The 26,453-nt window shown below is 39.9% G+C and overlaps 1 protein-coding gene and 1 long non-coding RNA gene across 5 annotated transcripts in view; one reads left to right on the top strand and one right to left on the bottom strand.

Moving 5' to 3' along the window:
* Positions 1-20,409, bottom strand: part of LOC110838794 (uncharacterized) — a 59,090-nt gene extending 38,681 nt beyond the window's left edge. Inside the window, exons 1-2 of the long non-coding RNA XR_015535857.1 lie at positions 20,337-20,409; positions 825-922 (exon numbers count right to left, since the gene is read on the bottom strand). This is a non-coding gene — a long non-coding RNA (uncharacterized LOC110838794). The remainder of the gene's footprint in view (positions 1-824; positions 923-20,336) is intronic.
* Cpr (Cytochrome P450 reductase) overlaps positions 1-26,453 on the top strand; it is a 74,776-nt gene that overhangs the window by 27,148 nt on the left and 21,175 nt on the right. For 2 of the 4 annotated variants that reach the window (XM_087351462.1, XM_087351464.1), the window contains exon 2: positions 26,090-26,264. In XM_087351462.1, coding sequence (XP_087207588.1) covers positions 26,098-26,264 — 167 coding nt within the window. In that variant the 5' untranslated portion in view covers positions 26,090-26,097. Of the gene's footprint in view, positions 1-18,481; positions 18,539-18,752; positions 18,981-26,089; positions 26,265-26,453 lie in introns of those variants that run through there. The other 2 variants (XM_087351461.1, XM_087351463.1) reach the window with 2 other exon arrangements.

The raw sequence follows: 26,453 nt of genomic DNA, 5'->3' as shown, positions 1-26,453 counted from the left end.
ATAATATTGACCTGTTTGTAAGTTTTCGTTCAGATACGTCACTAAAGGGGTAACCTATTAAGGCGAAGGAATTTTTGAATTACGTATCTGAAATTTTACTGTCTATGCCCCATTTGACATCTAATATTGAATGTAAGAATTTCAGAGAAAATATTGACAATAACCTTGAGTAATCCAAACATGTAGGCATTTCCTAACAACGTTCGTGTCCACGAATAATGACGACAGACTTGAGCGTTGTCGTATTAGCTACATATTACGTTTCAGTTACGAACTACTTACATAACTAACTTTTTATGTAAATACGCCCTGTTTCCTATATTTTTGACGGCTTCTTGATCGTCGTTGTAGTCCTTGAAAACTGGTGGCATTATAACGCACTGTTTCACCGTGTCAAGGCTGGGTTCTTCCAGAACCACTACAATTCAGGAAAAACTAGCTACCAACTGAATGACATTTTACGAAGGGCGAACAGCAATATTTATACAGCGTGTGGAGTAAAATTAGGTAGTGCAAATAAAATATGGAACTGTATGTGTAAATAATTATACAATGTCCTATTATGGTCATCATACTAATAATAATTTCCATTTCCTTGTTTTAAACGACTATAAAGTTGATTTTACTGGTGCTAACCGAACTGAAAATATTGAACGAGCAGCACAGGCTATGATAAAGCCACGTTTCCAAGGACCCTATCAGCAATATTTTCGTAGCTCACAACAGCTATGAATATTTTAACATATTTTAGATTGATCATTTATTAGTTATCAGAAGAAGTTTTATCTTTCTCAAAGAAAATCAAAACGAGTTCGTTATCTTACCTGTAAGTGCTTCACCTCTCGATTTCCTAGGTGACATTCTTTCCTGGGACTGAAAACCGCCTGTCAGGCTGATGGTAGGAATAATTTCTCCTCAGTACCTGGGGGCAAAGTTTAAGTTTATTAACTTGTGTTCATTTATTCATGAAGCCTTGCCCACTTAACACTGGGTTCTTGCTGTCTACACCTTGACTAGAACCGTTTTCTCTTAGCTTTATGCCTGTGGGGGGGATTAGGGAATTCCAAAATAAGTTGCGCAGTCCGAAGTTTAAAAGTAAATATTTTGTTAGTGTGACAGGAAAATTTCAATTTGTCGCTCCCAGTGGTAACACTGGACTCTTGTCAATTCAACTAGTCGGTTGATTGATTTAGTTTCTTCGTGTTCGCCCTGTAGTCACTTGTTTATGTAATATTCATAATTACGTTTTCAACAGTGTAGCGTGTGTCTATAATTGAATAAAATTTTCGAACGCAGTCGAATGAAGAAGTTGAACAGGCATTTCAGGTTCAATTTCCCGATTTGCCTTACCAAACAAGTCAACAATATTTCGACTTGTTCATCAACATCTCAGCCCTTCGATTATGTTGAACCGGGTTGAGTTAAAACTTCAACCGGGGGGGGGGGGGGGGGGGTTAATTTTATAATTGTAACCTTGATATGTAATTATAATCGAATATATACAGGATGAACCGCCACGGTGGTCTAGCGGTTAGAACGCTGGCCTTGTAATCCTGGGGTCCCGGGTTCAGTTCCCGGTGGTGCTCAGATTTATAACTTGTGTTGGGCAAGGCCGTGGTCTAGGCAACACGGAGTTTTCCTCCGGGGCCTTCCCCGGTTTCTCCGTGGCATCCCAACAATTACTCCACTCACACACAGAAGAAGGCAATGGCAAACCACTTCTGGATCATCTGCCAAGAACGTATATGAACAGGTACCAGTCCGAGAAAAGGATGGAAGGATCCTGTTCATATGGACCTGTCTTCAGACAGAACACTACAAATAAAAAATAAACAAATATACAGGATGGGTGGGAAGTAAGTCGACATTCAACTTTGGGTTGCATGACGTTTATGGAACCGTGCAGTAATCACTTTTCTCAGATCCAGTTTGATTATATCATGATAACCTCTCTCTCACATGTACGCCTAGCTTTATACAGGTATATTATAATATTTTGTAAATCATCTACCTTTGTGTTATGTAATCTGTTATTCTTTTGTCAGCAAAGTACTCATTTATACATAAGCAATGTTGGGGCTGCTAGTACATTTCATGACTTACAACTGTTCCACATATATATCCCCATATCACTCACAACCACGCAGCGAAATATAATCTGGTCTTATGGCACAGTTTTCTGAAATAAACCAAGAAATGAAGATGCCCGTTAAAATTGTCTCGCACGATAATAAAGTCGTAATCTATGTATTATATATAAATAATTGCTTATTTGTGGTTTATAATTTTTTTGTATGAAATCAGAACAATGGATTTAATTGTAGTTTGTTTTATAAGTTTTGTAACAAATGATACAGCGTTAAAATGGTCTCTTTTTATCTGTTTCTGATTAATTCTTAAATAATACGCGAATAAAAATAAATATGATGTTCACCGAATTTAATATTTGAAAGAAAAAAATGTCTTTTTGAGGCACAGCGTGGCTAATTTATCTGCTTCTGCGTCTTAGTGTCTAGTGCTTTTTTTTAAATCTTTCTCGCGAACATATTTTTGAAATCATCCTTATATTTACGCAATAATTTTATTCTTCTCTGCGACTTCAGTTTTGAGACGCGTTATCGTGAACACAGTTTAGTCACACTAATGCTAACACTGCCTGGTCCAGTTAGGCATATTTTTCTTATCTACAGATTAAATTCCATGTATGGTTAATTTGAATTGTTACCGATGTACGTCATAAAGACAATTGTTTAAAATCTTGCATGGCATCTTATCAACTAAATGATGACCTATGATGCCATTAGTGTTTTATTGTAAGGCGTGAAGTACTCTGTACTGGATAAAACAGCAAAAGGGTACTGATACGACCCAAAATCTTGGTTGATATAGAAAACAAGTCTGTTGATGGTTGTCTTCTGTATTGTAGCGCCGTGTAGTCTGGTAGAAGTTTACCGACGTTTTTAAGTGGTCCTTGCTGGCACCATCATGAAGGCTACACGGCGCTAAAACCCAGAAGAGAGCCATCTTCGAATTCACCGCCGTGAGAACCTCAAATCGTACAAAATAAATCTTTCGTTTTCACGTACACACGCAAATGTATCTTCCGTGTATGTTCTTTGTGGACTTTAAACCATCTCGCCGATAGCCATGATGTTTAAATACGAACATTCCTGTTAGAGACTACCTAAATGGTTTAGTTAATGGCGCTGTCAGTAGCACGGACTGTATAGCGTCGAATGATAGGATGATTAATGAATAATGATTTGGAAGAGACGGAAAGAAACCGTAGAAGTCCGATTTAAGGTTCTAATCTCTATCTGCCTGGAGGTATTGAGGAGAATGATAGAAAACCTCAAGAAAGCCAGTCTCAGGGCCGGGATTTGAACCCAAACCGAATAAAAAACAGGAGTGGTATCTACTCGTCTGCGACTTGCGGCCCATCCTGTTTTATTTCGATAAAATAAACAGTACGAAATGGTGGAGTGAATAACCCATTAAGACCAGAGTCTGGCTCACTTGATGCTGAGAACAGGAGAAATCTGGACCAAAGAGGGATGAAATTACAGGAGGCTGGTAAAAGTGCATAATGAGGAGTTCTATAATTTATACTCATCAAGTAGAGGAGGATTAGACAGGCGAGACACGTAATGCGCTTGGGGAACATGATAAATGCGTGCAAAATTTTGGTTGGTAAGTCTGAAGGGAAGAAACCACTCAGCAGACCTGGGCTAGATGGGAGGATAATATACAAACGAATCTTAGGAAAATGGGGTTTGCGATGTCGGTTGGATTAATCTGGCTCAGGATGGGGACTGATGGCGGGCATTTGTGAACACGGTGATGCAACTTATAGTTCCATAAAGGGTGGGGATTTTCTTGACGTGTACTGTTAACTCCTCAAGGACTCTGCTAAAGTTGCGATACGATGAATTAACAGTCCCGCCAGACTGCGTTAACTGACAACAGCTGTGGGCTAGGAGGAACGATAATTTTGACGATGCATAAACCGATCTTCATAGGCCATGTTGTAACAAACGTATCACACAAGGTTTAGTACTGGAGAAGTACAGAGTCTATTAGCAGAAATTTTTCACACGATTACTTAAACTATTTGTGTAATTATTATTTTATATTTCTTGCTTTTCCCTCCGTATAGAATAAATGACTACCCATAAATGAATTTTTATCTGTATGTAATAATTTAGATATAACGGAATTTTAAAAGATAAGTTTCTGTTTTTTAATTGCAGTTCTGATTGTATAAACTGGTTTAATGGTCTTTAAGGTAAAACTTTCCATTTACGCAGAACCACGGTCAATTTTTGTACGGGTTACTATTACTGGATTAGAGTTCATCGTTATTTCATGTTTAAACGGGCTAGGTTTAGTGAATGAAAATTTGCTGTAAAATTAACCTTAATTTAATGTGAGTTGCTGTGAGTTTTAAACTATCTAGCAGATTACCTAAGCGGTAATTTATGATTTGTTTCCGGTACGGATATCGGCCGAAGTGCCTGCTATTGTGAGTGATTTCTTATATTTCATAAATAATCGTGCATTCAGACCACTGCCAGAATAGCTCCTTCGATTAGGTTGTACCAGTTCCTTACAGATCTCTCCCAAATCACCCTTCATCATCTTCCTCACATATCACTCACTCCACCACATTAAATGGACACAAACAGTTTTTGATGTGTAGGATTTGAGGTTTTCACGGCGGTGGATTTGAAGATTGCTGTCTTCTAGGTTGTTGCGCCGTATAGTCTGGTAGACTCATCGCTCTGATTTTGGGGGCAGAAAGGACCTCTGAAACGTCTGTAAACTTCTACCAGACTACACGGCGCAACAACCCAGAAGACAGCCATCTTCAATACTTCGATTGTGGCCTTCCAGTTGTGATGTCGTGCAGCCTTGTAGGTGGTTGCTCCGAAACCTTGACAATCCCTTTATAAGACTGTACAGTATCATAACCCGAAAGTCACAATCAAATTTTTCACTGCCGTGACAATCTGTAAATGAATTAAATACAACGGCTTTTTCTCTTAAGGTTCGTTTTGTCAGGGAACATCCCTATTAAAGGGTGAGTAATAAATTACCGATATGCTGTATAAATTAAAATAATTCCACAGAATGTAGGCGTTTTTGATAATCTGATAAAACTAACAGTCGCTCAGCTAGTTATACATTATCCACTTTTAATTGAACCCCGAAAAATTCACCGTGTACGCAAGAACTCACATTTAAATTAAATTCAATACAAAATGAAAGTGTTTCTTGACTGCGTTAATTGAACAGGCCTAGAGTGTTGCGTGCGTTGTTTAGTGTCCATGTCCCTCCAGCTGTTTAGAAACCCACAAGCCGGTAGTTTTTGTTTTGCATCAAATTGGACGTTGTGTTAAGACACTGACGATGTTAACCGAGCATTTGTTAAACCATCTCTTTTATCACACACACATCTTTAAGTTTCCTGATTATTACTGGCGTGCCAAACAAAACCAGCAAGTGACGTAGATGTAGTGTGTTACGTTGAAACAGTAACACATCACATGCTCTTCTAGTTGCATGCGCTGACCCTTGCAGAGGCTCCGGGGGGTCACGGACACAAGGTCACGGTGTTTTGCGTACGGACTGACGTAATCACAGGGTTCAGTTTTACATATGTTGATGTATTTTCTGGTGACAGACAGGCTGACCAACTGTAGGCATTTGAGTCACTACTCACTTATTTGAAAACGGCATTATTTCTCATTTCACTAGTTTCTGCGAGTTAACTGCCAAGAATCTTCTATTGTACCGTTAGAAGCTGCACGTGCACTTGCAGTGTGAGGTGCTTATTCTCAAGTTCAGAAACACAACATCAAGGCCCGGAGGCCAGCTATCAGGCGTATATATATTTTTTTTTCCACAGAGGTACGCCTTGATCTCTGTGTTTGAAATATTCCTCCCATTCGCTCTCATGCCACTTGCTATTCAACGCCCTACAACCTGCGCACTTGAAGAAATATTTAAATTAGCGAAAGTAAATACATTTATTTTCGTGTATTGTGTTTGTGGGTGAGTTGAACTGGCCGGTAATCCTTACAGCGAGATTATACAGAGTGAAACGAAATTTGCGCACAAGATCTTCGTACTGTGATTCCTTCTTAAATAAATACGTCGAAAATGCTATGCAACGTATGTCTTGAAATGATTATTTTTCGAGATACACGTCATTGTCAAATGGAATAGCACATTTCTGAGCAGTGTCATACACAAATCGCGTTGTTAGGTGCACTCAGGACACAGAGCACAGCAGGGCGAATGGAGCACCGTCTTATTGAGGCACGACAGGTGTTAACACCTGCTGTGTATGTAGAATCAAGTCGCCCACGGAGTGTACGGTCACCAGCCAATGAAGATGCCATACTTACAGCGGTAGAACGAGACGATATCACACGACAGTTGGGACTGTTTCCAACAAGGGTCCTTGACGTACTTAATGACGAACAATTGCACTCATACCACTACTCGTGGATCTCACATCTGTTTCCAGACGATTGCGTGAGGTTATGGGTATGTTCGACGCCCATAACAGTCGCCTCTGGGCACAGGATAATCCTCATGTTATCCGCCGACGTGGGTTTCAAGCCTGCTTCAGAAGATGTGCCTCTAGCTGAGAGGCAGAGGTTGTGCTTTGCCTACGATGTAGCTCCAGCGCACTGTGCGGAAGATGCCAGGCATTGGTTAAACGTCGCTGAATTGGACTTGGAGGGCCGACTGTATGGCCTCCTCGGTCGCCGGATCTAACTCCAATGTAATTTTTTTCCCTGTGGGGACACCAGCAGGAACACGTTTACGCTGTGCCTCCCAGGAATGTTGAAGATCTCGTGGCAAGACTTCAAACTGCTGTGGCAACAGTCAGTGCCAACATGGTAAGGCGTGTCCGTTTGTCGTGAAATGGATGGATGCCGCATCGAACGCATATTTTAACTACGAGGCGTCCATGGTTTGGCCATTTGATGGCCTGCGCCATTTGACGATGATGTGTATCAAAGTAAAGTAAAGTTTGTCCCACTATACGCCATGTAGGCGTTTGGGGTGAGTGGAGGTATAGCTCCTCTCTTCCTTGACCTCGGCACTAGATGGGGGTGAGTGGTCAGCATCACGCCCCGGTCGGCTTTACCCCCGGGAAAGGACCCCGGTACCCATTGTAGAGGAGGCTGGGTTGACCCCAGAGCCGGTCTGGACGCAGAGGCTAGAGGGAAAATCCTCTGCCCCCGTCGGGGATCGAACCCCGGTCGTCCAGCCCGTAGCTAGTCACTATACTGACTGAGCTATCCCGGCTCCTCGATGACGTGTATCATGAAAACAAAACGTCACGCGATATATGTTTTACAAATTTTCGGCTTGTTTGTAACAATAAATCTCAGTGTGGAGAGCTTATTCGCTAATTTCGTTTTATCTCGTATTGGGCAATGCGTCTTATCTGAAATATGCTTAATACAGCTTAGAAGACACAATGTGAAGGCATCTACAGTGTAAGACTGTAATCTTGAAACTTGCTGGGTGAAGAAGTGGGGTGAAGGAGGAAGGCGGAAAGATAGCGTCAGTCTTTAACGCTTCCGACTTTCTGCATTCCTTGCAAGTCTCAAGATTACAGTCGCGTACTACAGAAGCGTGTGTTTTGAAAGAATCAACGTATTAGATAGAAACTGAAGTGGTATGATAATGTTTAAAGGACGAAGTTAGAACTTTACTTCACAACAGCACTGGATCTGAGATTGAATACACAAACTTTCTTACATTCTTCAAGCGCAGAGCTTTTAAAATTACTTTGTTTGATTTAATATTTCAACTTTAAGTCGAAATTTATACCGCTGAAGGGTCGCAAATATTTAGCATGGAATTCAAACATTTTTAAAAATATAACTGTCCTTTTCAGCATTTCAAATGTTAATGGGACCCAGAACATGATCGGAAGATCAAGAAAGGCGGTTTAAAAATATGAGTTTGAAGTGTATTGAGACTGAATAGGGAGCAGCACTGTACACTGTGGGACCACTGAGATACGCGAACAAAAGATTTTCTTCATGATGATTTACACTTTTTGGCATGTCAGATGATAATGATAATATTGACCTTGTATTTACGTGTACAGCTCATTTCCTACTTGTTTTCTCATTTTGTGATTACGTTATCAGCTGTTAAATATCACTGTGTGCAGAGATAGTCGAGTGAGCACTGATAAGTGTTGACGTTGAGAAAGTGCGTAATACAGCATTCGAGGAATCATTTCGTTCCTCAACGAAGACACGACACTACTACAGTACACAGACCAGGAGAAAAGCCCTGCTAGGAATTCGATATACGCGCATGCGCAAGATTTCGCGGTGAGTGACGACCGATCCTAAAAGCATTCGTTCCACAACCACTGAACGAACAACAGACGACAGGCTTTCATGTGTTCTAATGGGTACAGCTTTAAGATTACCTCACAGCGGCACAGCGATTTAATCTAGAATATTATCGTAACACCCGCAGAACACATTAGAGGTGCACTCACTACACGCTACTCTTAACGGCTTGATGTTTTCAGTCTGTGTGTAGTAGCGTAAAGCTCTGACGTATCACACTTCCCACCAATAGCAGCCCTCTAGTCCAGCTGATAAGTAACATTCCCCCCGCACCGCACCAGAAACGACTTCCCCCGCAGGGTTTTTCTCGTGATCTGTGGACAGTATAGTCCACAGATCAGGAGAAGAGCCTTGCATGCGCAAGATTTCGCGGTGAGTGACGAGCTGCTACTAGCCAACCTAAAAGCCTTAGGCTCGATGCACACGAGCGAGTTATTTTAGCGAGCTCGCCGCGTCATTTTCTCGCGCGTTTTAGCAGTACATGTGAAGCAATGGAGCCACGCACATTATGGCGGTGACGCCGCGAGGACGCGGCGAGCAATTTGCGCTCGCCAACCACTGCTGCTTCGCAGCGAGTTCGCCGATCGCCGCGAAGCAGCAGACTGTGTGAGAGCATTGGGCAGTGCACACGTGGTTCGCAATCCTTGCAACAGCTACCGCCTTCCAGTCATGGAGGAGGTATTGCAAACCTCATCGCAGAATCTTTACTTTTGATGGATGCATCCAGTTTTGCTGCTAGCTCATCTAACGACTTTAAGCTCATACGAAAATAATTATGAAATTTACTTTCATCTTCTCTTAAATCTGTAAACACTGTCACGAACGCCCCTTTTAACAGCCGTGAACTAACCAACGGGTGTGTCTAATACTTCCTATTGCGTTTTTTAAGGATGTATTCATAAACGAAATAGGCAAAACTACACGTTTTCTTCTGTACTCATCCATTTTGGTTGCCATCCAATCTAGTACTGGTGAGAGTTTTTCGGTGTGCTCGCAGCGATGACGCTACGTGTGCACTGTCACGGGTTTCCTCGCTGCGAGCACGCGCGGCATTTTCCCGCTCGTGTGCACCATGCTAAGGTCACATATATGAAGGCAACCTAACTACAATGTGACCATGAGCGTTTGGTAACTGATCAGTTTTGATTTTTTTTCCTTTTGGTTTCCTTGTCAGTATTAAGTCATACAGTTGGCCTTTTCTCATAGCTGGATCACAGAAAACTCCGTGCCGTTGTAACCATGAGATCATTTCAGATTTAACCGAATATTTTGATGGGGCTTTATCTGCTTGTACACTGTGGTATTGAGCGTTATCAAGTACTACCACTGAACTGGGGGGCAAATTCTGTAACATTTTCTCTCTAACCCACTTTTCAAAATTTGTACTGTTCATCTGACCATGGTAGTCGCCACTTGCCGAGCTAGCTTTATATATCAGTCCCGCACCTTGAAGGAAACCAGCACGCGATCCAGCGTGAACCATAATCAGTCTTTTTCCAGCATTTCCATCCTTTAACTTTCGTACTTTGCCAGCACTTTTTGAAAGTTAAATTGCTGTCTGCCCAGCTTTCATCTAAGTAGAATATTTGTCTTCCTTCATTGCGAAGCGTCTTAATATTCACTAAATACCTCCCTCGCCAGTTTAATATGTCCGGCCTTTCAATCTAGATCTTGCGTTTACTCATACATTTCTTCCATTTAAACCCTAAGTTATGTAAAATATTCCGTAGAGAATCAACACCCCATGGAAAGTCAATTTTTTGTTTAATTATGGGCAGTAGCTTGGGGCAGCTTGGTACTCTCTTCTGTATTGCGTAAAATTCTTGCACAGTCCGCCTTATCTCTGACATGTCAAAGGAGTCAATGGTGACATTCCTATCAGTAGGTCTAGGCCGGTGTTTCCCTGGCGTGTGTAAAGATGAGTGTGCCCTTATCGTCTCTATCTTTTGACTCTCGCCTAACCTTCTTAATTTAAGCCTTAGATACGCCCGCGTATCTAGCTGCCCTGTCTGTTGCACGAGTCAAGGTTAAATTTTAGATCTTTCCGTCTTTCTTCCTCATCACACAGCTTCCCTGTGAATACTTTTCCCCTGTTTACGTACACTCGACATTTTTAAATCACCTGTGATTGAATATAGAATATTATCACACCCACAGAACACAGTACAGACGCACTCAATACACGATAATCTTAACTGCTTGATGTTTTCAGTCTGTGTAGTAGCGTAAAACTCTGACGTATCACACTTCCCACCAATAGCAGCCCTCTAGTCCACCAGGCAGTAAACATTCCTCCCGCAGGGCTTTTCTCATGATCTGTGGACAGTACATAACAAGTACCGGTTTGGCCAATCATGTTCTAGGAAATAACCGCTATTTACTCTTAGAATCGCGTATTTAATTTATTTTAAGGTTGTTTCGTATGTTAGTAAACATACTGTAGTTGATAAGACTCGACAAACTTGGTACACAATAGCGGAACCACTCGGGTTGTTACGCAGAGTTCAAGGAGTAAAAGACGGATGATGTGGTATTTGACAGGTTAGGTCAGGCGAGACGCTCCATAAGATCTCACAGAACAAACCGAGGTTTGTCCCATTGGCCCAAGAACGTTCTCACCCCAGGCCATGAGTAGAGTTGACGGAGGGAATATTTTATACATTTTGTCATATAGGCCACAGTAACCTCACAGTATCCACTGATTTTGATAGAATCGCCATATTTATCACCATGAAGTCCCTGTGTTTCAATTTCACCATTTACATTGGATCGTTTGGCATGCATTAAATAAGTCACTTGCGCAAAGGGCCATAATAATAAAGGAGTGTGGGCACTGTTTCGATTTCCTTACGTCATAAACTTGCTCTCAGTGTGAGACGAATGCATAAACAGAAGCCATTTGTAAACGAGACGCATCCTTATAATACGCCAAGACTGCAGTTGTATTTTCATTTTACAAATGTTCGATTTTAAATGTAATTTAAATCAAAGATACTCAGTCTCAGTCAATCGGTAAACGAAATCGTTGTTTCTTGTATCAGGACAAAATGTTTCTGGAGAACCGCTTACTTTCTCTGAAGATATCAGACGTAGAACTTTCACTTGCAGTGTTCTTAGAGATATTTGACTACCGTTTGAGGGAAAGTGCCCTTTCACACGGAGTGGCCACGGTGGCGCGACTACAAAATACACGTATACGTGTACTTAGACACGACCTTCTACACGGCGCAGCGCTACCAAATCACGAAATGTTCTTGTCGCACCGCAGGTTTGTACAAGCCGTTTTCTTCGCGACCAGTTGAGGGCGCTGGCATAGAAATACCACTGTCTCACATGAACACGCAGCGATGAAGGTCATCTACACCAAAATAACGCTTATCCTCACATACGGCCTAGAAATGATAAGGGAATATCCGAGCTTGATATCTGACCACCTTAGAATGCGTCAAAGCCATCTTCCTCAAGAAGGCTACTCCTTCCACCGGCTCGTTGTAACAACTCTCAAATCAAACAGAATGAAAGAGAAACGAAATCTGGAGCAATTTTTATGGAATAGAGAAAATGAAGAATCTAGAATGGGCATGAACACCTGCTCTTGGCAGTCCTGCCAACAATGCTAAAAATATTTACCGAATGTTGAGATATTCATTAGTTTTATAGTTACCATTTTTCCCATAGTTCTCTGTTTCATTGCACGTTAAAGTGAAGGCAGTTTATAAATTGTATCTAAAATTTAAATAATAATTTATAAGTTGAAAAGTTATTTTAGTGTAGTGTTTAAACATTAGCAATGTGAACTCATTTGCGTCTAATGAACAAAGAAAGCTGGGTTATGGGAGAGTGAAATTTGGAATGTTTGCAAATTTATTAGACACGGGGCAGACAACGGTGAAGTGAAACATTTGAACCAAGAGCAAAACGGGGTTTGATAGGGAACAGGTTATTTGACGATCGTCCCCCTCTAAAATCCTGAAAGGAAGAAAATATCTTACCATAAAGGTGTAATCGGTAATACTATTTACAATTTTGTTCATCACACATCATCAGACTGACTTATGGATGCATGGAATGTAATAAAGATGGATGGATGAATGTGTGGATGCAAATCGTACAATAACAAATAGATGTGTTTTATTTCATCCTGTAATAGATGATCCTTAGATCAGTAATTACCTTCTATTCTTTCACATGTGAAATGACACTTTTTCAGTCTTGTACATTTATATTTTCGGTAACTTGCGTCATAGGGTCCGAAATGGCAGCTGCACTTCGACCAGCATTTTATGAGCTACTTTGGATTTAACAATTTTCCAAATAAATTCTGCTGCATTTAGGTCACAGTGATATAGGACTAACATTGAGGTTTCAGTCTGTGACATATTTAGGGGACCTTGACTCAAAACAAGTTGAAGTAATTCAGTATTCTATCTCGTAATTTGTATTATCTACATCAAGTCACTCCTGAATTGCTAATTTATCGACGTCAAAATCGGAGGTGTATTCATTTGTATGGAATTATACGGAGCGTTGTCTAACACTGTTAGATATTTTTATGGAAGATTGGGAACTAACATTTCCCTAACCGGCTTCAAAAAATTTATGAAGTTAATTTTGTCGTCGTAATCGCCACTCTTCGTCTTTGACTTAAGAATCAGACATTCACTTGAACGGACTCCCTCTGCAAACCAACATGTACAATTATCTAGGGTTGACCATCACAATCCTTCTGTCTTACTGTCTGTATGTCAGGTGAATTCACGTTTCTTCCAAATGCAGAAGTTAATTGTTTGAAGCCAGTTCATAATTTTCTTTTTCTTCTTCTGGAATAGGTTGTCCTCCGTACGACAATAAAAATTTTCTCCATCAAGAAGGACCTCTTATTTTAACGGTTTTTAAATTTAAAACTGTCCTCAATATTTTCTCAAGAACTTAATTTCTTCTTTCAAGGTCTGTAATATATTTTTAATGTTGAAAATTCTTTCTTCACAACGTAAACATTGTGAATTATCTGACTGAACAAAAATCGAAGTCACCTACGTCGATTCTTTCATAACTGGGCTTACGTATTATACCAGGTGACTGACTAATTTCTCTTAGCTGATGTTTGCCATGTTGGCTTCAAAGTTGTTGTTTTTTTCCAGTTTGTTGAATTTTCAATTGGAAGTTTTAAATGTTCATTTGACATTTCTTAATCGTAAAATTAAAACCTTTTTTTATAACACCACGATATTCAATCTGTATGATAAATCTGGATTTGTTTTCTGAATCTGAAGATATCCTGAAGACACTCGAGAAATTACTTAATTGACTGTAAAAGTAGACTGCCGGTGGATGTAAACATTTGTCTTCCACGTGAATGTTTTTCCCCCGCGCATTACAATACTTTCATTAGTTCTCATATTTTCCGCATTTAAAGTTAACGTACTCAGGCAGTATGTCCAATCTTGCCGCCATTATTCCTTTATCCGTTTAATTTTATCATGCTGTCATATCTACAGGCTGATAATCAGGTGTTGGTGGCTTCTACGCATCCACCTGTCCGATTTACTCTGGGGAAAGGAGGCCGAAGCGTTAAGCTGATCAAACACGTCCATTTAATACCGAGGTTAATATGCGATCCATCTCAAATCTGTCATTCTTACAGCGGCTAAGATATCAGTGGTGGTCTTCTGGGCTGTAAAGCCGTGTAGGTTTATACGTAGGTACCAGCGTTCTGGAGGAACATACTGCCTCCATCTTCAGCCCTGAAAATAGGAACGATACATTCTCCCCAAACTTTTGTACCTACTTGCAAGTTCGCAGTGCGTCATGACCCAGAATACCGCCATATTTAGTGTCACTCCCCAACACTCGATGCGTAAGCACACCACAAAGAACACTGGTTTCGTTAAAAATGTATATAGTCGGTAATGTTGCTCTCCGCCGCCCAAATTCAGATTTTATCTTGTGAACCGCAGCAGATTTTTTACGGCAGAAATATCCTCTTGGAAGTTTATCAGTGAGTGGTGAATGAGTTTAACAGAATGAAATGAAGCAGTTTGTAAAGGCAGACGAACAAAATGAACTTTGACAAAATATACTGTAAAAATAATAAGTAAAACGCTGTTGTAATCCTGTAACTGTATTAACTGCAGTCAAAACGCGGGGAATAACAAAAATATATTTGACCTCTGTGAGACATGTTTGCAAAATGGCAGGCCAATTGTGAGGGACGAAACTGATGAACAAATGAGGATGAGTTTTGTCGTTAGCCCAGTAGAGAAATTCGTGTAAATGTCAACGAAGGCGAGAAACAGAACTTGACATTCGTCATACCGCGTAGCCCTGCGACCTTACCATTCTCCTGCACCGAGCAGATAACCCCTGCCTTTGTTGGGACGTACAATAGAAGACCATAAGAGGTTGCATCTGAAGCCCTAAAACGTGCAGATGTGTCGAGCCACCATGGCTGATACAAGATCAGACATAAGGCATTCTGTGGGCTAGGTGTGAACTAGATGAAGATGTGCCTGTACGTTACGTTTTTAGTGACGAGTGAACTATTTACCATTCTCGAAGGCTAAAGTTGCGGAGAACGCACCAGAATTGTTGCGTTGCCATGGACAGATTCCCCGTCAAAGGAATCATGACAAATGTCTGAAATTATTTAGTTTCAGAAGTTAATTGTAATTTGGATAAGACCAGAAGGCGCGATCCATAAAAGTCGAAGAAGAATAACAGTGAAATTACAATTACAATATAGTGTTTGTTAAAATGTACACAAATTCTAAATACGAGGTGCGATCGGAAAGTTTCCAGACTGCGCCTATAAAAAAACCCGTACACTTATCTCAGGTATTAAATTCATCCATCACCCTCGAAGTAGTTCCCCTGAATCTCTTCTATCGTCTCAAATCTCCTTCCCTTTAGCTGAATTTTCATCTTTGGGAAGAGGAAGAAGTCACACGGCGAATAAGGAGGGTGCGGGATGACGGCCATGGTGTTTGAGGCCAAAAACTGCCGAACTTTGAGGGCGGTGTGCGCTGGCGCGTTGTCATGATGCGTCGCATGTGGAGTTCTTCCTTTAGAATCAGCTGACAGGTCCCATAGCCTATCCCAACAATGTCGCACAAGTCGTTGATGGTACGACGTCGATCTTCGTAACATTTTCGTTCGTTGTGCTCGAAGATGGTCGTCCAGAACGCTCGTCATCATCGACAGAGGTTCGGCCATTTTTAAAACGTGAATGCCACACAAAAGTTTGTGCACGACCCATTGCGGACTCCCCAAATGCTTGCTTTAGCATTTCATAGGTTTCCGTAGCCGTTTTGGCGAGTCTTTGGCAAAATTTGATGCACACGCCATTCCGAAATCGCAGGAGGGTCTGTGTAATGCACTACCAAAACGCCCGTAACTAAGAAAGAAATGCTAATTCGATGATGCCGGCTGGCACACTGATTCACTATGAATGTAGGTCGCACCCCCTAGCGGCAGAAGCTCGTACTACATCCGGTTCGCCCTCTATTGACACAGTCTTGAAACTTTCCGATCGCACCTCGTATACGTAAAGGGCTTTGAATCAAACATTTGTAACACAACAACCGAACTACTGATGAAGTATAATAGTTTCAACAGTCAATGAATCAGAAAATTAAAAGTGCGACCAAACTGGAGTAAATTATCTGGGTATCATCTCAAAGAAATATGAACTGTTGATTGGAATGTCTTCTGGCGGCTGAAAATTTAGACACGAGAAGACAAAGATTACATTAAAGTTAACATTTGCCAAAATATCGTAGTAATTTTATTTAATATTTGACACAGTTGACCATCGCAAGCTGCTCTGTGATGGCACTGGGAGAGTGTACATATTCCCCGAAAAATTCAAAATATTTAAAACACGTCTCTTGTATGTTGCGTGCGACAAAAACGAAGTCCGAAACCGGACAGCTGGTGTAGCAATTCGTCATTCGTAATCTTCTTGTAATTGTCCGTACATGTCTTTTCTGTTCCTTCCATTAATTACAATTATCTATTCCAGGTGTCTTGAGCAGAGACACCTGTGTGTCTGCTTGATTTGAAGAAAACGTGAATTAATGCTAATTGATTTTCAGAGGCGTGTTACCAAGTCCTACGGCAACACGGAGGTGAGAGACAAGCGTTGATGCGAAGATCACGTTGGCAAGTTCGAGTCCCGAAGTCCTCGTAATTTTAATGTGTATGTTGTATTCGAATAAATACTCGTCAAAATTATGCACTCGTATTTTATTCAACTATGTGTTTCGAAACTTCCGTGTGGAACTTATAACAAGAAAAAATGTAAGTGGATACCGAAATATGCAGATTGTGGTATTTTAAAGAATTTAAAGCAATCCATTAACTTGTTGACGAATATAAAGTAATTATCGGTATTATTATTCACATTCGCTGTATTATTTGTGCTGCATTGGCGAGGTTAGAAGTGCTAGGGAAGGAGATACTTTATTCTTCCGTAATTTGTTGTAATTTAATTCTGATTTAATAGTTACGTGTTCGAATCTGACTGCAGACAAAAAGTTTTGTCTACAAAGAACACACTTCCGAATTTTTTTTTTCAACAGTGTTAGCAAATTTTTAAATCCTTCAACCTAGGATAGTTAGGGCATTCTATAGTTTGATTGTTGGGGAAATGTAATGTTACATTCCCGCACTACTTGAAATTCGACCAGGATTCGCCACTGCTGATAACACTAATATGACACCGTTGCAGAAATTTTAGAATTGCATATTCGGCAGGTAGCTGATGAATTGACACACGACCATGATTTATTCCACGCAGGCTGACTATTCAGAATAGTAATAGAAGTACAGTGGAACCTCGAACTTCGAACACAATCCGTTTCAGGAGACGGTTCGACTTTCGAGTTGAATTTCCCTATAAGAAATGATGTAAATTGAATTAATCCGTTGCAGACCCCCCAAAATTTACCCAATATAAAACATTTTAAGTGCCTAATGATATAACAAGTATATTTAATTTCAATAATTTATTGTTTTTATTTATAATAGTACATACAAAAAATATTGTATAATAATCAATCAATAATAATATTAGGAGGGATATTACTGTTCACTGGAGGATGAATTACCCTTCTTTGTGGTTCATTAACATTACCACCACTTGATTTTTCTTTGGAGAGAAACCTGTCTAATGTCATTTGTTTCTGTCTATTTTTAAATTTTTTCTAAAATGTCGCATTACATTGTCCATTGTCCCACTTAGTGATAATTTCCATTTTCATTTCTATCGTAGAAATTAAGATTTTTCTCTTAGGCTTTTCACCTCTTTGGTGCCAATATGAATGGGTATTATTAAAGATAATATAAAAATAACCCAAATTAATAAATAAATAAAACGCTTTAAAAACAGACTGAATTTGCGAGATGCTCGCTGAACCGGTCACGGGAGAACTGACCGAGCGACTGCGCGTGCGAACACGTGATTCTTTGTTCGACTTTCGAGTTTTCGTTCGAGTTTCAAAACCGGATTTTCTTCGAATTTTTGTTCGATTTTCAAAACCGGATTTTCTTCGAATTTTTGTTCGACTTTCGAGTTTTCGTTCGAGTTTCAAAACCGGATTTTCCTCGAATTTTTTGTTCGAGTTTCAAATTGTTCGAACGTCAAACCGTTCGAAGTTCGAGGGTGCACTGTAACTATAATTATCGAGTAAACTAACACTGTGTGGTCTCACAAGATAAACGCACATTGAGCCAGTGCAGTCGTCGATTATGCGGTATGGCATTCGCAAGGCACGGACTTTCATCCCACTTCATCAGCATGAGTGACACCCAGACATGATCAATGTCCTCGAATACATTTGCACGTCATATTCTGTGAACTCGGAAAGTAGGCTACAGTATGGAAAAAGGGAACAATCATGCCCCTAGTGAATATCAGACCTTTATCAAGGACACAGCAGAATATAGGCTTAAATAATTGGAAGAATGACCTTGGGTTACAAAAAGTTAAGTGCAGTGTGACCAACTTGCTGTATACTATTTACGATTCATTTAACGACCCTGTCGATATATAGTACGCGGAGAAATTACACAGTCATACTTAGTTGCGATAACGCAGTGTGAACACATGGCGAAAGTCAGCTTAAATCCGATTTGCAATTATATTCGTAAGTATTTGAATAAAGTTCAGTTGTGATCGTACAAATTATTTATGTTAATGAAAACGGAAATTGTCCCGACAGTTGTTTCGTAGAACTCTGCAGTAATAATTATAATGGTTTTCTGTTCTCGAGTTGTTTGATACTTGCGGTGGACGTTGATCGTGCGCGTCACACCAGCTGTGCGTGAACACACCACGGTGTTAACAGATCCCTGCACAATCTTATCACAGCAGGTCGTTGTCTGCGAAAACTCTTCGTTGCTTCAACAGAATATTAATTTTTGACTTACTTGGTCCACGTTCAAATCAGATTTGTTTTATCATTAGTTCAGTGTTCTACTATGTCACGGCTTTGAGAACATTGAGCTAGTTACATGTAATTCTTTCTCCTTTAGTGTGTGTAATAACAGTGAACAGTGAACAGTGTGAACAGTGAAGCCGAAAAACAGGTTTGTGTCACGCCCTAAAGGAAGAACACATTGGTAGTCTTGTGGTGAGACAGCATGTTGTGTAATATGATATAACAAGCATTCTTTCCGTCTACAAAACAAATTATTTTTTTAAATTATGAATTAATGAAGGATACAGTATAGATGTAACTTTCTTTGGGCCTAATATCTGCCCATCATCATACTACCATGATAAAAAATTTAAAAATTGAACTGTATGACATTTTAATAGATTGTTTTGAAAATATTAAAAATTAGATTAATAAAATTTGTAATGATAAAACAATCACACCTTGAAATATCTAGGTACTCCATCTACAAGGATCCTTGTTAAGTGTAGTTTACGTATTTTATTTTACCAACAGAGGGACTGGTAACGTCCTGTACTATAAACAATCGAATGTTCTAGGCTTAAGGGGTTGGTACCAAAATTCTAGATCTATAACGTCAAGATATTAAATTAATATGGGAACTGAAGATTTTCGTTTTCTGGGTTGTTGCACTGTGTAGTCTGGGCGATGTTAACCAACGTTTCAGAGGTCATACTGCTTCCGTGATCAGGGCGATGAGTATGAAGATTTCTGTCTTCTGGGTTGTTGCGCTGTGTAGTCTGGTCGATGTTAAACAACGTTTCAGAGGTCATACTGCCTCGCCCTGATGACGGACCTCTGAAACTTTGGTAAACATCTACCAGACTACACAGCACAACAACCCAGAAGACAGAAATCTTCATACTCATCGCCCTGATGACGGAAGCAGTATGACCTCTGAAACGTCGGTTAACATCTACCAGACTACACAGCACAACAACCCAGAAGACGGAAATCTTCATAATCACCGCTGTGAAAACCTCAAATCATACATAATATGGGAACTCTTATTCGTTTCCAAATCGGGGGAAGGGGGTATTGTGAATAATTTGTAGTTACTGTCACAAAATTCAGAGTATATTTTCAACTATCCAGCGTAATATGAATAGAAGGCAACTTTAGCAAGTTGCCCAGTCTCTTCTGTATATACTTGTGTACGCGTTGAACTTAACGAAGAGAAGATATTTAAACCTGCACAATCTGTAACGAAGGTTATTTATTATACAGGGGTCATGTATAATTTTCTTCAAGATTATTGAAAGCAGAGGAAGTATAAGAGACAAGTAATTGAATATTTAAAATATGATAATGTGAACAACTTACATAAATGTAAATGTTAAAATAGTCTGTGCTGTAGATGTCATTAAGTTATGCGACGTCCCCGAGAGAGTATTTTTGGATGTACAGGTAACTGCAGTAAAATTACTGAATATGAAATAAAGCAGAATACTTTTACGGAGGGATGTCTATAGAAATGAGTACTTACACAGAGAAGACCTTGTGTTGACGCGGTCAAAGCAAGAGCTGAAGAAGAACTGTGGTACCGGTCGAATGACCGCATGACACAAAGTGCAGTTAAATGTTATTTCGTTAGAATTTCATAGATGGGGTTGCTGCGATCTGTGAAAGTTTCGTGGAAGACGTTTGTCACTGATATTACAAATATGAATTTTTTTAGGGTGTATTTGCCTTCGGTAGCCAAATACATAACTTTCGTAGTATATTATGATTATTACCTTCAAATATTCAATTCAGTTCATTTATTTAAGTGTTTGCCAACAGCAAGAAGCCTATAACAGGCAAACACTAATAATACATACAATGATAAAAAAATAATAATGGAAAATATTACACAAGCAGATTAACTAAACATATACAAGTACAGTATTAAATGTAACAGCCAAATACAAGCAAACACAAAATAGAAACAATATACACAAAGAAAATAAATGAATAAATATAAATAAAAGCAAATAATCCACCTAGGAAAACACTAATATAAATGTAAAACGTTAAAGAAATACAAAAATACAGATAACCAAGCTAGTTCATCTATCAAGATAACCTATCTAGATCATTTCCCTTATTGGGAACTTGCCCTCAAAGGAGATAATGTTTACGCTAAATACGTCCAAAGATACATACGTCATTTGCAGCGATGACGCACCTGGCTGAAGGAATATGTCTTAGTGCACTGCTCACACTAAAAATAGAAAATTCTCTTAGTTGCCTCGCCGGCACACGTAAACCAACAGCGTCTATAATGGAATGACAATTTATTTTGCCCTTAAATTCATTAATAAGAAATAAAGCATCGAGATGTCGTCGTCTAGAATAAAGTACTCGAAGATTTAAAGTAGATACCATGGATAATATCTTAAAACAATCATTTTTATTAGTGATAACATGTTTGGATATTAAAACAAAATCTTCACTCCAGCTTGGAGGTGTAATGTGCCAACTATGTTCTTAAAAATTGGAATTAAATTAAAATTAATATTAAGATTAAAATTAAATTGTATGGAGCTATTTATATGGTAAATTCATTCCACAGATTTGTCTACCATGTGGATATCTTCGGTATACTATTTATTTGGGGTTGATTACATACTGATATTTTTGAATAAGTTCGAAGGAATTTTCAGATGGACTACATCGGGGTAATTCATTAATGACTATATGAAGTTGGATGAGGTGTGTAACATTTGGTTGCTCGAATATGGTGTACCTTTATTGTTTTGTTTTTTTCCAGTAGGTCCATAGGAGTGTCCACTACGGAGGACATATTTTACTTATTTGTAATTGGTTTTATTGATTTTTATAACTTACCTACTTATGCGACCCGTTCTTCAGTGCCTTGAGCATCTGCGGGTCCCAACTTTCGTTGGCTTTGATCTATTAGACATTCGGTAGGACTCCTTGGACGAGTGATCAGCCCGTCGCAAGGCCTCTGCCTGTACACAGGACAGTACAACACAGAAAGACGCGGACAAACATCCATGCCTTGAGTGGGATTCGAACCCACGGTCCCAGTGACCAAGCGGCCACTGTGACGGCTGATTTTAATAACTTTTGGTCAAATATATTCTATGTAACGGGCTTTGAAATTACAATAGTACCGATTATCCGACTTGAATGGGACCAAAGGACGGTCGGATAATCTAATATGTCGGGTAATATCGAGCTAGTATAGTGACTGGCTACGGACTGGACGACAGAGATTCGATCCCCGACGGGGGCAGAGGAATTTTTCCTCTGTCCTGTGCGTCCGGACCGGCTCTGGGGCCCACCCAGCCTCCTATCCAATGAGTACCAGGGTCCTTTCCCGATGGTAAAATGCGGCTGGGCGTGACGCTGACCACTCACCACTATCTAGTGCTGAGGTTAAGAATGAGTAGGAGCTATACCTTCTCTCCCCCAAAGCGCCTACATGGCGTGTAGTGGGACAGCTTTACGTTTTTAAATATGGAAGACTGATGAAAAAGATAAGGGTAAATATAATTCAGTTCAAAATTCAATTTACGATATTAATGAATTACGAAGAAATTGAAATATAGCATCAAACGAAAAAAATCTCAAAAATTTGTAAATGAGAGTTTATTTTTCGAAGAAGTTCGCTTCTGAACCTCCTTCCTTTTCTTTGTGGTGAAGTCGTGCCAGCGCCTGAACAGTGGTACGTCAGTATTATATTGTAGCAGCTGGGTGCATAAATTGTAGTAGGTGGGGTGGGGGGTGATTTATTCCGCTACGTGCCGAGTTGACTGTTAATGAAATGGAGCGTTCTGAAACGGCACGTCGGTTGAAATCAAGTGTCGGATAATCTGGCCTCTGCTCTACTCCCAGTATGACCAACGAATTTTTTGCAGCAATCTTGGGAAGCCAGCTGGTAAATGTCACTTGTTAAAAATATCGATTTGATGTTTCTTTGGTTTTAAGTTGCTGGTAGTTTTAAATACAATATGAATTTCTGTTTTTACAAATATCAGGGTTTTTTCTGGTTTTATAACCTAAGTATGTGAAGATGGCTGTCTTCTGGGTTGTTGTGCCGTGTAGTCTGGTAGTTTACAGACGTTTCAGAGGTCTTTGCTACCTCCATCATCATCGCCCTGATGATGGAGGCAGCAAAGACCTCTGAAACGTCTGTAAACTTCTACCAGACTACACGGCACAACAACCCAGAAGACAGCCATCTTCGGACTCACCGCCGTGAAAACCTCAAATCCAACGTGGACCATTTTCTGCAGTGCTAGGTATGATGTACTTTATTGTTATTTGGCCTAAAATATTGCGTCAATTGTTGGTACTGGAAAGTAATAGTTATGAATGATTGTATAGGTTTTCTCTAGTTATATTTACTTTCTTATAATATGTGGTATATATTGATCGTACCGTTTGAGAATAGGGAGTTGAGGAGGATATTTGGGCCTAGGAGAGAAGACGATGGGGTCTGGAGAAAACTGCATAATGATGAGCTTAAAAATCTATACTCCTCCCCCAATATTGTCAGGGTGATTAAGTCGAGAAGAATGAGATGGGCGAGGCATGTAGCGCTCATGGATGGGACAAGAAGTGTGCACCGGGTATTGGTTGGGAAGCCTGAGGGGAAGAGACCGCTGGGGAGACCTAGACGTAGATGGGAGGATAATGTCAGGCTGGATCTATGGGAGATAGGAGTTGAAGGGGACTGGATTTTGCTCGCCCAGGACAGGGTCTGATGGAGTGCTTTGGTTAATTCGGTGATGAACCTTCGGGTTCGGTTAGCCATCTAGTTTGTTAGTTATATTCATCCTATTCACCTGCTCTTTTGTATTCAGATGCATGGCATGAGTTGTCATTTGTGGTAGTGGATTTCGTGTTTGTGACTTTAATCCTTTAGTCTCTTCGCTAAAACAAATTACATTGGTCTTACCCTGTGAAGAGATTAGTACAGAAGAAATCATCAGCGGAACCCATGGCAGTTTTACGGGCCTGTGGGTTTGCTCCTGTAATATCCTCGCCGAAACAAATAACTCTGACATTGGGGTAATTTTTGTATCGCGTAGTTTTCGAGCTAGAGAAACCATCTACACGGGACTCGAACCTCGGACAGGTTTACAAGGTTTGGAGTGACCGTTGTTTCTGTGGTCTGCTCGCCGAAATAAACCAATTTGATGTTGGCGCCGTTTTCTGTTGTGCTTAGTTTCCGAACTACATAAACCATCTTCGCCAGGACTCGAACACAGAACAGTTTTGGGGGTTCTGGTCCTTATTTCTGCTATCTCCTATCCTGAACAAACAACCTGAGTCTTGGCGCCGTTCTTCTCTCGTGCCTGGTTTCCGTGCTACAGGAACCGCCGTGACTCAGGCTAGAATTCAGAGTTTCAAGAGTTTTGCCCTTTCTAAAATCTATTCCTGGTCTCAAAGAATAATTATGCCAGGTTTGGTGCAAAACGGTGTGTATATTCTTAGGCTATAAGTGAACATACTTTTCACACATATTCACACAATTTCAGTTTTATATATAAATTAATGTTTTTGGTTGCCAAATGACGAGTGTAGTTAAAATCTGTGCATTTTAATTGGTTAATGATCATTTCTGCTTCAAAGGCCAAGGTTTGAACGCATAATTTCCTTTTTTTGTATGAATTTAACTTTAGAAGATGGCTGTCTTCTGGGCTGTTGCGCCGTGTAGTCTGGTAGAACTTTACCGACGTTTCAGAGGTCCTTGCTGCCTCCATCAATAGGTCCCTGAAACGTCGGTAAACTTTCTGTCTGGTCTGTTTGTCAGTCTGCGTCATTAAATTCGAGAACCACTGGATGGATTTTGATAAATCTGATGTGGATGTTATGCCATTAGGGACTATCCTGAAACTGTACTTTTCTTCATGATGGATGAACAAACTTGTGCCACTTGCCGTAGGATCATAAAATTATGTACGGTTATAGATTTTCAGAAAATGTGAATATCTTGTACATAACATAAAAGCACGGTGACTGTAAGAAAGAAAGAAAAATATTTTGACTTGACCAGAATTTGATTTTTAGACCCCATGGGTAAGAAGCCAGTATGCTACCACAAAGCTAACATGCCTCATGCCATACCACTATTGAACCCGCAGGTCCAATACTGACAACACCAAGTCCTGCCAATGGACACCATCCTGAGCCAACTCCATCCATTTTCCACCCTCACAGCCAACTTCATATTATCCTCCCATCTCCTTCTAGGTCTGCCCACAATGCTCGACAGGAGCTTCATAATTTTACTAAATACTAATGGTATCAAATCAAGGTAAATGTCGAGCATTGTGGGCAGACCTAGATACTAATGGTATCAAATCAAGGAAAATTAAATTTGTGGGACATGTAGCAACACAAAGTGGGAATGAAAAACAAATATAACGTTTTAGTTTTAAAACATGAAGGGAATAAGTCACTTACGAGATCTAGACTTAGTTGAAAAATACATGTAAGTTTGTAAGATTTGAGGTTTTCACAGCGGTGAGTATGAAGATTTCTGTCTTCTGGGTTGTTGCGCTGTGTAGTCTGGTCGGTGTTAACCAGCGTTTGCCCTGATGACGGAGGCAGTATGACCTCTGAAACGTTGGTTAACATCGACCAGATTACACAGCGCAACAACCCAGAAGACATAAATCTTCATATTTATCGCCCTGATGACGGAGGCAATATGACCTCCGAAACGTTGGTTAACATCGACCAGATTACACAGCGCAACAACCCAGAAGACAGAAAGCTTCATGTGTAAGTTTATCTTAAAGATGTAGGATGCCAGAGTGTAGACAGAATTTATTTGGTTCTGGATAGGGTTTGATAATTCATCCAGTAAAAGAACTTATGGACGGAATGATCAGGGTTTTAATTATAAAATGGTATGTTGCCAATTCTCTTTATTACCATACAGAAATTGGCACTAGAGTTATTCAAGATATATCGACTTAAATACGTTAAAATATGACAAACATGCTGAGTAATTTTGAGTTTCATAACCTTTGCTTCTTATTTTGGCAGTGTTCTGTTGTCAGCATTATTCAACTTTTAAGAAACAGCTTGACAGTTCTTATGTAACTTGTATATAAACATGCATATAAAAATAAGAACAAGTTATTTTAAAGGCAGAACATTATTTTCATAGATGAAATTGCCTTACAATCTGACATAAATTAAAAGTATTGTTTTGTGGAATTTTTCGTCTATGTGGAAGCAGTGGAAATGGATATGATTTTTGGATTTTTGTTCCAGGAACAACAATGGAAGTTGAACCTACGGTAGGAGCAGAACAGTTGATGGAAGAGCCGATGTTTGGGGTGTTGGATGTGGTGCTTCTAGTTTCATTATTGGGTATTGGAGGCTGGTGGTTTCTCAAGAATAGACAACAGTCAGGAGTACCAACAACCGATAAATCGTATTTCATGCAGTAAGTTCAAATTATTACACAGTGTACATGACATCATCACAGCATCACTGTTTGTGTTACATCTACCAATTTTCTGCAGTCTGTTAGAGATATGTTTCTTAGTGATCTTTAGAACTCCCATACTAGGGTCAAAGGATTATTTTTAGGTCAGATTCACTAAAATGCTTATAAATGGTCAAAATTATGATA

This window comes from Zootermopsis nevadensis, unplaced genomic scaffold, assembly GCF_977971745.1.
Source record: "Zootermopsis nevadensis isolate Lab colony 2312 unplaced genomic scaffold, Znev_1.0 Znev_ptg000019l, whole genome shotgun sequence".
Taxonomy (NCBI): Eukaryota; Metazoa; Arthropoda; class Insecta; order Blattodea; family Termopsidae; genus Zootermopsis; species Zootermopsis nevadensis.
The sequence above is the reverse complement of the archived record's forward strand: the minus strand, read 5'-3'. Positions and strand labels throughout refer to the sequence as shown.